General features: G+C 43.5%; 1 protein-coding gene across 1 annotated transcript in view; it reads left to right on the top strand.

Annotated features, from left to right (window-relative positions):
* Positions 1-13,585, top strand: part of LOC128704770 (uncharacterized) — a 60,457-nt gene that overhangs the window by 25,039 nt on the left and 21,833 nt on the right. Inside the window, exon 3 of the mRNA XM_070105418.1 lies at positions 11,237-11,481. Coding sequence (XP_069961519.1) covers positions 11,237-11,481 — 245 coding nt within the window. The remainder of the gene's footprint in view (positions 1-11,236; positions 11,482-13,585) is intronic.

Here is a 13,585-nt window from a genome sequence, read left to right as displayed (position 1 = left end):
ACCAGTCATACTACCAATCATACTACCAGTCATACTACCAGTCACACTACCAGCCATACTACCAGTCATACCACCAGTCATACTACCAGTCATACTACCAGTCATACTACCAGTCACACTACCAGTCATACTACCAGTCACACTACCAGTCACACTACCAGTCACACTACCAGTCACACTACCAGTCATACTACCAGTCATACTACCAGTCATACTACCAGTCATACTACCAGTCATACTTCCAGTCATACTACCAGTCATACTACCAGTCATACTACCAGTCATACTACCAGTCATGCTACCAGTCATACTACCAGTCACACTACCAGTCACACTACCAGTCACACTACCAGTCACACAACCAGTCATACTACCAGTCATACTACCAGTCATACTACCAGTCATACCACCAGTCATACTACCAATCATACTACCAGTCATACTACCAGTCACACTACCAGCCATACTACCAGTCATACCACCAGTCATACTACCAGTCATACTACCAGTCATACTACCAGTCACACTACCAGTCATACTACCAGTCACACTACCAGTCACACTACCAGTCACACTACCAGTCACACTACCAGTCATACTACCAGTCATACTACCAGTCATACTACCAGTCATACTACCAGTCATACTACCAGTCATACTTCCAGTCATACTACCAGTCATACTACCAGTCATACCACCAGTCACACTACCAGTTACACTACCAGTTACACTACCAGTCACACTACCATTCACACTACCAGTCACACTACCAGTTACACTACCAGTCACACTACCATTCACACTACCATTCACACTACCAGTCATACTACCAGTCATACTACCAGTCATACAACCAGTCATACTACCAGTCACACTACCAGTCATACCACCAGTGATACTACCAGTGATACTACCAGTCATACTACCAGTCATACTACCAGTCATACTACCAGTCATACTACCAGTCATACTTCCAGTCACACTACGAGTCACACTACGAGTCATACCACCAGTCATACTACCAGTCATACTTCCAGTCATACTACCAGTCATACCACCAGTCATACTACCAGTCATACCACCAGTCATACCACCAGTCATACTACCAGTCATACTACCAGTCATACTACCAGTCACACTACGAGTCATACCACCAGTCATACTACCAGTCATACTACCAGTCATACTTCCAGTCATACTACCAGTCATACCACCAGTCATACCACCAGTCATACTACCAGTCATACCACCAGTCATACTACCAGTCATACTTCCAGTCATACTACCAGTCATACCACCAGTCATACTACCAGTCATACCACCAGTCATACTACCAGTCATACCACCAGTCATACTACCAGTCATACCACCAGTCATACTACCAGTCATACTTCCAGTCATACTACCAGTCATACCACCAGTCATACTACCAGTCATACTACCAGTCATACCACCAGTCATACCACCAGTCATACTACCAGTCATACCACCAGTCATACCACCAGTCATACTACCAGTCATACTACCAGTCATACTACCAGTCATACTACCAGTCACACTACGAGTCATACCACCAGTCATACTACCAGTCATACTACCAGTCATACTTCCAGTCATACTACCAGTCATACCACCAGTCATACTACCAGTCATACTACCAGTCATACTTCCAGTCATACTACCAGTCATACCCCCAGTCATACCACCAGTCATACCACCAGTCATACCACCAGTCATACTACCAGTCATACTACCAGTCATGCTACCAGTCATACCACCAGTCATACCACCAGTCATACTACCAGTCATGCTACCAGTCATACCACCAGTCATGCTACCAGTCATACCACCAGTCATGCTACCAGTCATACCACCAGTCATGCTACCAGTCATACCACCAGTCATACCACCAGTCATGCTACCAGTCATACCACCAGTCATGCTACCAGTCATACCACCAGTCATACCACCAGTCATGCTACCAGTCATACTACCAGTCATACTTCCAGTCATACTACCAGTCATACTACCAGTCATACTACCAGTCATACCACCAGTCATACTACCAGTCATACTACCAGTCATACCACCAGTCATACCACCAGTCATACCACCAGTCATACTACCAGTCATACCACCAGTCATACTACCAGTCATACCACCAGTCATACTACCAGTCATACTACCATCGTACCACGAATCATACTATGAGTCATACCACCAGTCATACTACAAGTCATACTATCATCATACCACCAGTCATACCACCAGTCATATTACCAGTCATACTACCATCGTACCACCAATCATACTACGAGTCATACCACCAGTCATACTACAAGTCATACTATCATCATACCACCAGTCATAATACCAGTCATAGCACCAGACATACTACCGGTCATACCACCAGTCATACTACCAGCCATACTGCCATCATAACACCAGTCATACCATCAGTCATACCACCAGTCATACCACCAGTCATACTACCATCATACCACCAGTCATACCACCAGTCATACTACAATCATGCCACCAGTCATACTACGTCATGCTACCAGTCATACCACCAGTCATGCTACCAGTCATACCACCAGTCATACCACCAGTCATGCTACCAGTCATACCACCAGTCGTGCTACCAGTCATACCACCAGTCATACTACCAGTCATACTACCAGTCATACCACCAGTCATACCACCAGCCATGCTACCAGTCATACCACCAGTCATACCACCAGTCATGCTACCAGTCATACCACCAGTCATACCACCAGTCATACTACCAGTCATACTACCAGTCATGCTACCAGTCATACCACCAGTCATACTACCAGTCATACCACCAGTCATGCTACCAGTCATACCACCAGTCATACAACCAGTCATACCACCAGTCATACCACCAGTCATGCTACCAGTCATACCACCAGTCATACTACCAGTCATACCACCAGTCATACCACCAGTCATACCACCAGTCATACTACCAGTCATACCACCAGTCATACCACCAGTCATACCACCAGTCATACTACCTCCACCACTCATTCAGTCTTCCACTCTCATTTAGTGAACTTTCCCCTTGCACTACTCTTTACTGTCTCTTTGTTGACCAGTTGCTTTGCCTTTACTGTCAACTTTATTTTGAATATTATCTTTTAAACATATCCCTGAGGTATCCTGGTAATATCTGCTGTTTTAAACGCTCATGCTGCAACCTGTTTGTTTCCACACACACGCCCATACCTCGATATTCTTTCAGTTTAAAATCTTAGACAAGTTAGCAATGGCCCCCTCGATAGAAATGGTTAGTGCTACTACCCCTTCCCCAGTGAGATGTACCCCATCTTTGCTTACATATCATGTTTGCCATAGAATTTGTCCAGTTATCAATGAATGGGATTGTAAGTTCCTTGTAGTATATGTCTAGCCAGCAATTTACATCAATTGCCCTGGACATCCATTCTGCCCACTCTTCTTCTAGGCAAGGTGCTACATATGACTGGGACCTGTCCCTCAGACCTAATTAAATCTAAAGCTGACTTGTACTTATCTAGCAGTTTCCGTCTCCTATCCTTCCCTGTATCATTTCCACCAGTACTGAGACAGATAATGGGCTTGTTCCCATCTCTTGACATATTATCCAACCTGTTGACTGTCATCAACACCATAACCTGGAAAACACACACTGTCACCTACCTATTTCTGTTACAGAAAGCACCAATCACAAGGATGCTCTTAAATTTATTAGCAGGGGAGTTAGGGGTACCTTTAACCTCACTAACCAATGATGCACCCTTCTCGTGGAGAATGGAGAATTGATTTATTACCTTCAGATCTTCTCTATTAATCTTCCTTATCTTGATGCTTCCTCTTGTAGTGTGAACCACTTCCCACTTTAAGTGGCTGCCATTCTCCAACTCGCTACTGGTAACCTCACCAACTCCTGCCATCTCACACTCACTCTCAAACCAATCTAGGTGAATTTTCAGCCTCCCATTTTCCTCCTTGAAAAGTAGAACCTTCTTCAGCACTTTAACCTGGGATTATAAAACACTACAAGAGCAAACCATGGTTCTCAGTAACACCCCATAATAATCCCCCAGACAACTTAGGACAGAATGACCACTCGTGACCACTGACCTCAGCAGTGCTCCATGAAGATGTCTGTTGGTCTCTCTGTTATTCACAATGTACATTAACGGCATTGACGAAAGAATAAACAGCGGCAAAAGCAAATTTGCCGATGTTCTAAAATAGACTGTCAGAGTATTTCTGATGAGGACACTGGAGTGTTATACAGGAAGATCTGGATAGGTTGGTGCACTGGTTGGAGAGGTGGAAGATGCAGTTTAATGTAGTAAGGTTCCATACCTGGGAAAAAAAAGTATAACCATGACACTTATGAAGTGAATCAGGTTGATGTCGGTCCCTCTGATGGTTCAGAGGGACCCAGATCATGGAAATAAAAGGATCATGGATAAACAATTTTATTAATAAATAAAATCAGTAAAGTATATAAAACACGTAAACATGTAATTAATCCTACTTCAAGCAACAAAATGAAAAATGAAATATGAAAATAATTAGTGATTGAAAGCAGATAAGTACACAATGACGTAGTGTAGAATGGTACCGTGCTCTGAATCGTGGTTTGAAACGCCGAGCTGTTGCTGGTGATAAAGGTGGGTCACAGATAGACGTGGTGTTCCCACCACGAGTAGAAATTCTAATGAAAAGAGGTTGACTGTGATCCTCTGACCACCATAACAATTATGAAGCAAGTGAGTCGCCAGTACAGATCTACCATTAAATGCTGGTAGAGTTATAACTGGGAGAAGACTGCTAGAATGGTGTGGAGCTCACTGAGTGGTCGGCTACATGTGGAAGAGCGACCAGTGTAGGCAGAGAGGTAAGATAAGATTTCGTTCGGATTTTTAACCCCGGAGGGTTAGCCACCCAGGATAACCCAAGAAAGTCAGTGCGTCATCGAGGACTGTCTAACTTATTTCCATTGGGGTCCTTAATCTTGTCCCCCAGGATGCGACCCACACCAGTCGACTAACACCCAGGTACCTATTTGCTGCTAGGTGAACAGGACAACAGGTGTAAGGAAACGTGTCGAAATGTTTCCACCCGCCGGGAATCGAACCCGGGCCCTCCGTGTGTGAAGCGGGAGCTTTAGCCACCAGGCCACCGGGCCACCACCACATTGACATTGACTCAGATCGTGTCAAGATATATGCTCCCCTTCGGGTATCTCGCCTGTGTCCAATGACCCGAACTGACAATCAAGGCTAAAATAAAGGAAACAAAATTACACACCAATCTAGAAATCACTCATAAAATGGGTGAACAGCCTTTAAAAGAAATGGTGAGGATTAAAAGATGACATAACAGTGTAAATTCAAATCATGGCAGAAATATATTGGAGTGTAAAACCCAAAAGAAGAGTGAAGCTCTTATTGAAACCAACTTAATCTAACCATATAATAATTTATACAGGAGTGGAACGAATACTTACAGATTTGATGGGAGCCGCAAGTCAAGTGACTGACCACCGGTCGTAATAATGTTGGTATAATTACCGACAATATGTAAAGTAAAAGGACACAAGTGCAACTTCTGTGACATTTTTATTGTGGAGAGCGAAACGTTGCCACAATAAAAATATCACATTAGTTGCACTTGTGTCCTTTTACTTGACCACCGGTCGGAGACACTCATCACCTCCCACTGGGTGCAGAAGGCGGGAGGTGTTTATCTGGAGAGAGTTCCGGGGGTCAACGCCCCCGCGGCCCGGTCTGTGACCAGGCCTCCTTAGGTCAGTGTCCCAGGATGCGACCCACACCAGTCGACTAACACCCAGGTACCCATTTTACTGATGGGGAACATAGACAACAGGTGGAAAGAAACACGTCCAATGTTTCTACTCTGGCTGGGAATCGAACCCAGGCCCTCGCCGTGTGAAGCGAGAGCGTTAACCACCAGGCCACCAGAGCCCAGGTGTAGTGGGAACTATTCACCCACACTAACTGAACAAGCAGACTGCCCACGAAACTACCACCACCATTCAGTCATACTTCCACCACTCCTATCTGACGAACTTTTCCCTCTCACTTTTTGAATGCAAAAAAGATTTATGACTTCTGGTCAGTAATCCAAAGCGAAGTCAACAGTGTACAAGTGTTTGCAATAAAGAAAATAGAATTCTTGGTTTCACACAAAGTATAAATAACAGGAGTACTCAGATCAATCTTCAACTTCATATATCTTTAGTAAGGCCTCAGATTATGCTGTGCAGTTCTGGTCAACGATCTACTCTGGTTATCAGACATTAATGCACTGGAGAAGGATGACAAAGTTGATCCAATGTATCAGAATTCTTTCCTATGAGGACAAACTGAGGGCACTGAATCTGCACTCTCTGGAAAGGCATAGAATATATATATATATATATATATATATATATATATATATAATATATATTTATATATAATATATATATATACATAATATATATATATATCTATAAATTACAAGTGACGACACTGTAGCCCCCAAGGATGAGACCACGGCCCAAGCACTAAGAGACAAGCACCCAACCAGGGACACCACAGCCATCAACGACAACCCTGAGGAAGACCCTATCACTGAACAATTAATTTTGCCAGAATCGGAAGTCTATAAGGCGATCGTGTCATTTCCAGCAGGATCTGCAGGAGGTTACACTGGAATTCGACCTCAGCACCTCAAAGAGATGGTAAATCCAGTACTCGGTGAATCTGCATCAATTCTTCTCACCGAGTTAACTTTCGTCAACAATTGCCTGGCTGGGTGAATCCCAGAAGAAATTAAACCTTTCTTTTTTGGAGCCTCACTATGTGCTTTGAAGAAGAGGGATGGGGGAATCAGACCCATTGTAGTTGGAAACACTCTTCGCCGTCTCGTTGCCAAAGCAGCAGTGAGAAACATTCGCCTAGAAGCTGCCACTTTACTCCAGCCACACCAACTGGGCTTTGGGGTCTCTCAAGGCAGTGAAGCTGCAGCTCATGCGGCAAGGGCCTACATCAGGGACCTACCAGAAGACAAGGCCATAGTCAAACTTGATTTTAGAAATGCCTTTAATATGGTGAGGAGAGATGCTGTTTTGCCAGCTGTTCGGGTTCGGTTCCCCAGTCTCTTTCCCTTCATTTCAGCCGGCTACAGCAAACCCTCAATTCTTTTGTTTGGAGAACATGAAATTCAATCATCAGAGGGTGTTCAGCAGGGTGACCCACTTGCTCCACTTCTCTTCTGCTTGGCAGTAAGAGAACTAACTTCCAGCCTACGCAGTGAGCTCAATATATGGTACCTGGATGACGGCACTCTGGCAGGTACTGAAGAGTCCCTCGTGGGGGACCCACAACTGGTGAAAACACAGGGAGAAGGCTTGGGACTCATCCTCAATCCCTCCAAGTGTGAAATCATCACAGCGAACCAGGAAATAATCAGTGCTGTGCGAAGAATCCTCCCGGAAATCTCTACTACCACTCCGTCCAACAGTACCCTCTTGGGGGCACCGCTGGGTCACCAGGCCATCGATACTGTCCTCAGGGACAAATTGAATGACATTATGAGAATGGAGGAGAGAATAAGCGATCTTGATGCCCATGATGCTCTGTATCTCCTCACAAGGTGTCTTACTATGCCAAGACTCACTCACTTCTTGAGGTGTGCACCCTCTTTTGACAACCCAACACTCGATGAATATGACGCACACCTGAGATCAACTTTTAAGAAGGCACTGAACCTGTCACTAGAGGATGAGCAATGGGATCAGGCAACCCTCCCAGTGCGACTGGGAGGTATAGGGGTGCGTAAAGCAACGCATGTTGCTTTACCTGCTTTTCTGTCTTCGTGTTTGGCTTCCAGTGCATTAGTCAAGAAGATAGTGCCCGAACGCTTGAGAGACTTGGTAGGAGCTCAAGACCCCAGGTTTACTGAAGCAGCAATTCAGTGGGACACCCTTACAGACCAGTAGACCAGCTCCTCCCAAACAGCACAAACAGTCCCACTGGGACAAACCGATCATGGAAAAAATCGCCAACACAATGCTCTCCAATGCTTCAGGAAAGAACAAAGCTCGTCTCCTGGCAGTGAAGGCACCACACTCAGGAGATTTCCTGTTAGCTGTTCCCAATTCCTCCCTGGGCACCCGTCTCGACCCACAGGCCATTCGGATTGGTGTTGCTCGTCGCCTAGCCGCCCCCATCCTCACCGAACATAGGTGTATTTGCGGCAGGGCGACAGCTGATCAATTCGGACTCCATGGTCTCGTGTGTCACACAGCAGAAGGGAAGTATGCCAGACATGAGGAGATCAATGACATAATAAAGAGAAGCCTCGCCACAGCCCGTTGCCCAGCTCAACGGGAACCCCAAGTACAGAGGTCTGATGGAAGTCAAAAGCGTCCTGATGGAGCCACTATGCTACCCTGGAAGGATGGAAAGCAGATTGCCTGGGACTACACCTGTGCTGCCACATTGGCAGACACCTACTTGCCATACTCCGTAGTGGAAGGGGGTGGAGCTGCCAGCCACAGGGAGACCCAGAAGATCCGAAAATATGAAGACCTTCCCCCTTGCTATAACATCATTCCAATAGGGTCGGAGACCCTTGGAGCATGGGGCAAGTGTGCTCTAAAGTTCCTCAAAGAGCTGGGTGAAAAGCTCATCATAGAAACCAAGGACCACAGGGCGACCAGCTTCCTCTTTCAGAGACTCAGTGTTGCGATCCAGAGAGGAAATGCCTGCAGCATTCTGGGCACGCGGCCCACCGCAGGGGAGCTGGACGAAGTATTCGAGATGTAGCTCTGAGTTACCTATGTTGTTTTACTTTGTATCATATTTTTGTGAATGTTTCGTCAATGTATTTTGTCTTTAAATAAAATATACATAATATAGGGGGTGGTAGGAGAAAATTCTCAAACAGCTTCAGGGAGAATCTTGAGTTTTCCCTGAAGCAAGTTTATTCTTTTCTCTGAGGATGAGGGTCCCTATTACAGTTCTAGAGGTGGTACCTCCCTATATATATATATATATATATATATATATATATATATATATATATATATATATATATATATATATATATATATATATATATATATATTATTTAAAAACACATTACATGGTGCACAATTATGCTCAACACAGTTCCAGTGACTTGAACAAATAAAAAAGATAACATACACAAACCCCATGTTCCAAACCTCCCTAAAAAAAATACAATTATGAACACCCACAACAATGTCTGTTGGACATACCCCCCCCCACCTAGATACTACAAGACCTCGACAATTCTAGATAACAAAATCAAACAGGCCACACCCGACCACACAGTTGGTAGCCATGATGATGCAGAAACCTGCTATGCGTGTAGATTATTATTATTATTATTATTATTATTATTATCAAGGGGGAAGCGCTAAACCCGGAGGATTATACAGCGCCTGGTGGGATATTCAATCTTTCATCACCTAATCTTTTTATCCTCATAACCTTACTCTTTCCTGTATGTGGAAGGCATTCAGGCTTAATTCGGGGAACTGGAGCACAGATCCAATTCCCTAAATCAAGAGCCCCTCACCAACATCAAGGAACCTTCCTTGAGGGGTATGCGTGTAGAAACACAAAATGACAACACACCACATTGTGTACTTATGTAACATAATGAATACTGGTGAATATAAGAAAAGAAGTTTCTTACAGAAACCACCTAAAGTAAGAATAATGGCCGTGTATGTGCACACCAAAGGCCCACCATCACAGTTTGATGCCACAAACACCAAGAAGGGCTCGCAGGCCTCCAAGAAAACTATTAAGTACCTTCACCCATCATACTGACTCGCCTCAGCGCACACAGGCGCCTGTGGCCGCCACACACATTCATAGGCGTGATGGACCCACATACGAATATACTGCTGACGAACGCTGAAGACCATGACAGAGAGGTGCAAGCAGCGACCGCTCACCCAGACACCTGGGCGACGAATGAGTTAGTTTAATATGCTTATTATGCACCCCATACCCATCCTGTGGGCGGTAGTCAAAAGATTACAGAGGTACATAATGGGTCCAGGGACTGGACTCCAAAGTTTTGATAGCTGAGCAAGTTACAGAGGTAATGAACTCACAATTTACAAAGGTAATGAACTCACAATTTACAAAGGTAATGAGCGACGAATGAAAGGTATGGAATTAGGGATAATATGACTGAGGTGCATAAATGAAAGAGAGGAAAAAATAAAGGGGATAATAATTTGATAAAAATATCTAACCAGAGAAGACTCGCAGCAATAGGTTGAAATTTTAAAAAAATAGATTTAGAAAATATATAGTGAAGTTCTGGTTTGGTAATAGAGTTGTGGGTGAGTGTAACAAACTGGCAGGTAGCGTAGCTGTACGTGGATGAAATACAGTACCTACTGGATGACAATTAGACACTTCTGCAACATCTGGGTATTACCTGGAGAGAGTTCCGGGGGTCAACGCCCCCGCGGCCCGGTCTGTGACGGCCCGGTCTGTGACTGTAGACGTTTCACCGTTCAGTGGCTTTATTAATACAAATTCAAGGACTGTAATTGAAGAGAGAATCTTTTTGTGGGGTTGGACCTACCTAACATGGGCCTTTTCTTATGTTCTTAAGAAGTTCCTTGGCAAGAGGCTCAGATATGAAGAAGCTATTGTTCTGGTCTTATTATCAGCGAAGAAGACACTTCTAATTGGGATATTAGCTTCCATGTGATAACTTGTGTCTCTCAATTTTCTTCCATTCGTCAGTGCTGATTTTAAGTGCATTTGAAACTTATGCCTTCACTCTACTATATCTTGCACTTTTAATGCAGAAAAGAAAGCTTGGATTATGGGACACAGGATTCCTTTCTCTGTATAGTGACCGATGCATATCTAGAGTTTTTTAATGATTTAAAAAGTGTTAATGTTGCATTCCATAGAATCATTTTCTGGATCATTTTTTAACATGTTCACTCAGAATTTATTGTTGCTTTCCACAATGTTACTGATGCTGTCGTAAATACCAGCAGCCAAAGTGGTCAGATAGCGGTTTACAATGAACGTACAGAGGATAGAGCCTTTAATGTTATTAATGCTTAATGCTCATTACGAATTTGGAATTGCTAAAAAGAATACAGTTATATACTAATATTATTGTTACTGTGGTTTCACAGGCATTCAAATTTACGTGCCAACCTCAGTGGCACTGCCCAGCCTCGTACCAGGACCTGGACCTGCATTTGCACGAACCTTCCAGTTGAGGAACATGGATGGTGACGTGGCCCTGTCTTCAGTACAAGGACGAGTCTCACACTTGAGCAGTATAATGGAGGATGACATACTGCCGGAGGACCTCATCTGGCAGCCTTCATATAAACAATCCTTAAGGAAACTCTACATCTACTTTGCTCATCTTGAGGTAATTAGTTTACTGACAACGTTGATAACGGAAACAGTAGTAATCAAATGGTTGTGGTAGACCAAAATGGTAGAAGTGACCCAAGGTAAGAGACATGTAATTGTAACGTAATGGTCACATGTTGTAGAGGATCATGGAAATAATAGATGTTACTGATTACATCTACCAAGCAAACAGCAATCACGACTAGATTAAAACCTGTTATTGGTATTCATAACAAGATGCTGTGTGTGGTTTTGCCAGCTAGTGTAGTGTTCTGGGTCCCTTATTATTCTTCTGCAATGTTAATGACATACCTATCAGTGTCAAGTGCAAACTCCTGTGTGCAGATGACAGTGCTCTGTTAGTGACAGGTAAAGTCCCACAAGATATTGCTAATGTTTTAACACTGGAACTGGAGTACTGCAGCAAATGGTTAGTAGACAACAAACTATCATTACACCTCGGGAAAACTGAAGTCATTCTCTTTGGAACGAAACATAAACTGAGAAGGGTAAATAATTTTAATGTCCAGTGTAATGGGGAGTCCATCACTTTGGTTTCATCAGTAAAATATCTGGGAATCCCCTTTGACCCGTGCATGTCAGGAGAATTGAAAGGGAACAGTGTAGTAAAGAAAGCGAATGCCAGACTGAAGTTCCTGTATAGACAAGCACAGTGTCTACCTACTGAGGCTCGCAGGACCCTATGTCTAGCCCTTATACAATGCCATATGGATTACGCTTGCTCTTCATGGTACTCTGCCTTGACAAAAAACTGAAAGATAGACTACAAATCACCCAGAACAAAATTGTAAGATTCATCCTGGACCTGGGACCAAGAGAACATGTAGGCCAGGATGAATTACAGCAGTTGGATATGCTGAATGTTGAAGACAGAGTAAAACAACTGAAACTAAATCATGTTTATAAAATTGCTCACAAACAATGTCCAGAATATCTTGCTGTCAATTTTGTCAAGGTTGTGAACCAAAGCAATCATAGTACTAGGGGGAGAGAGCACAACTTTGTAGTACCCACAGTCAGTGGCCAGGCTTCAAACACCTTTTATTGTACAGCAATAAAGGAATGGAACAGACTACCTGCACATGTCAAAGCCAGTCATAGCATGAACCAGTTCAAGAAGAGTGCCAAAAGGTGTCTGATGAATGTAGCTACAGAAAGGGAGGGGAATGATTTTCTATTTTTTAGCTACACACGTGTAATTTTACCTTATTCCTAGTAATGACCCTCGTGTAGTAGATAGTCTTAATGACCCTCGTGTAGTAGATAGTCTTAATGACCCTCGTGTAGTAGATAGTCTTAATGACTCTCGTGTAGTAGATAGTCTTAATGACCCTTGTGTAGTAGATAGTCTTAATGACCCTCGTGTAGTAGATAGTCTTAATGACCCTCGTGTAGTAGATAGTCTTAATGACCCTTGTGTAGTAGATAGTCTTAATGACCCTCGTGTAGTAGATAGTCTTAATGACCCTCGTGTAGTAGATAGTCTTAATGACCCTAGTGTAGTAGATAGTCTTAATGACTCTCGTGTAGTAGATAGTCTTAATGGCCCTCGTGTAGTAGATAGTCTTTTTAGTATGATAATAAGATGTTATCTGGTGGCTAAAGCTCTCGCTTCACACACGGAGGGCCCGGGTTCGATTCCCGGCGGGTGGAAATTCCGACACGTTTCCTTACACCTATTGTCCTGTTCACCTAGCAGCAAATAGGTACCTGGGTGTTAGTGGACTGGTGTGGGTCGCATCCTGGGGGACAAGATTAAGGACCACAATGGAAATAAGTTAGACAGTCCTCGATGACGCACTGACTTTCTTGGGTTATCCTGGGTGGCTAACCCTCCTGGGTTAAAAATCCGAACGAAATCTTATCTTATCTTATTATAACCTTTGTATTATAATAATAAGGTAAAAGGACACCAATGGAAATAAGTCACTCTGACTGACTTTTTTGGGTTATCCCAGGTTGTCTACACATATGCTGCTGTGTATGATAATCTATGTAACTGTATTTGTGTATACCTGAATAAACTTACTTATATACCTGAATAAACTTACTTATATACCTGAATAAACTTACTTATATACCTGAATAAACTTACTTAT

The sequence above is a fragment of the Cherax quadricarinatus genome, chromosome 99, assembly GCF_038502225.1.
Source record: "Cherax quadricarinatus isolate ZL_2023a chromosome 99, ASM3850222v1, whole genome shotgun sequence".
Lineage (NCBI taxonomy): Eukaryota > Metazoa > Arthropoda > Malacostraca > Decapoda > Parastacidae > Cherax > Cherax quadricarinatus.
Note: the sequence above shows the minus strand (reverse complement) of the source record. Positions and strands in the feature narration are given on the sequence as shown.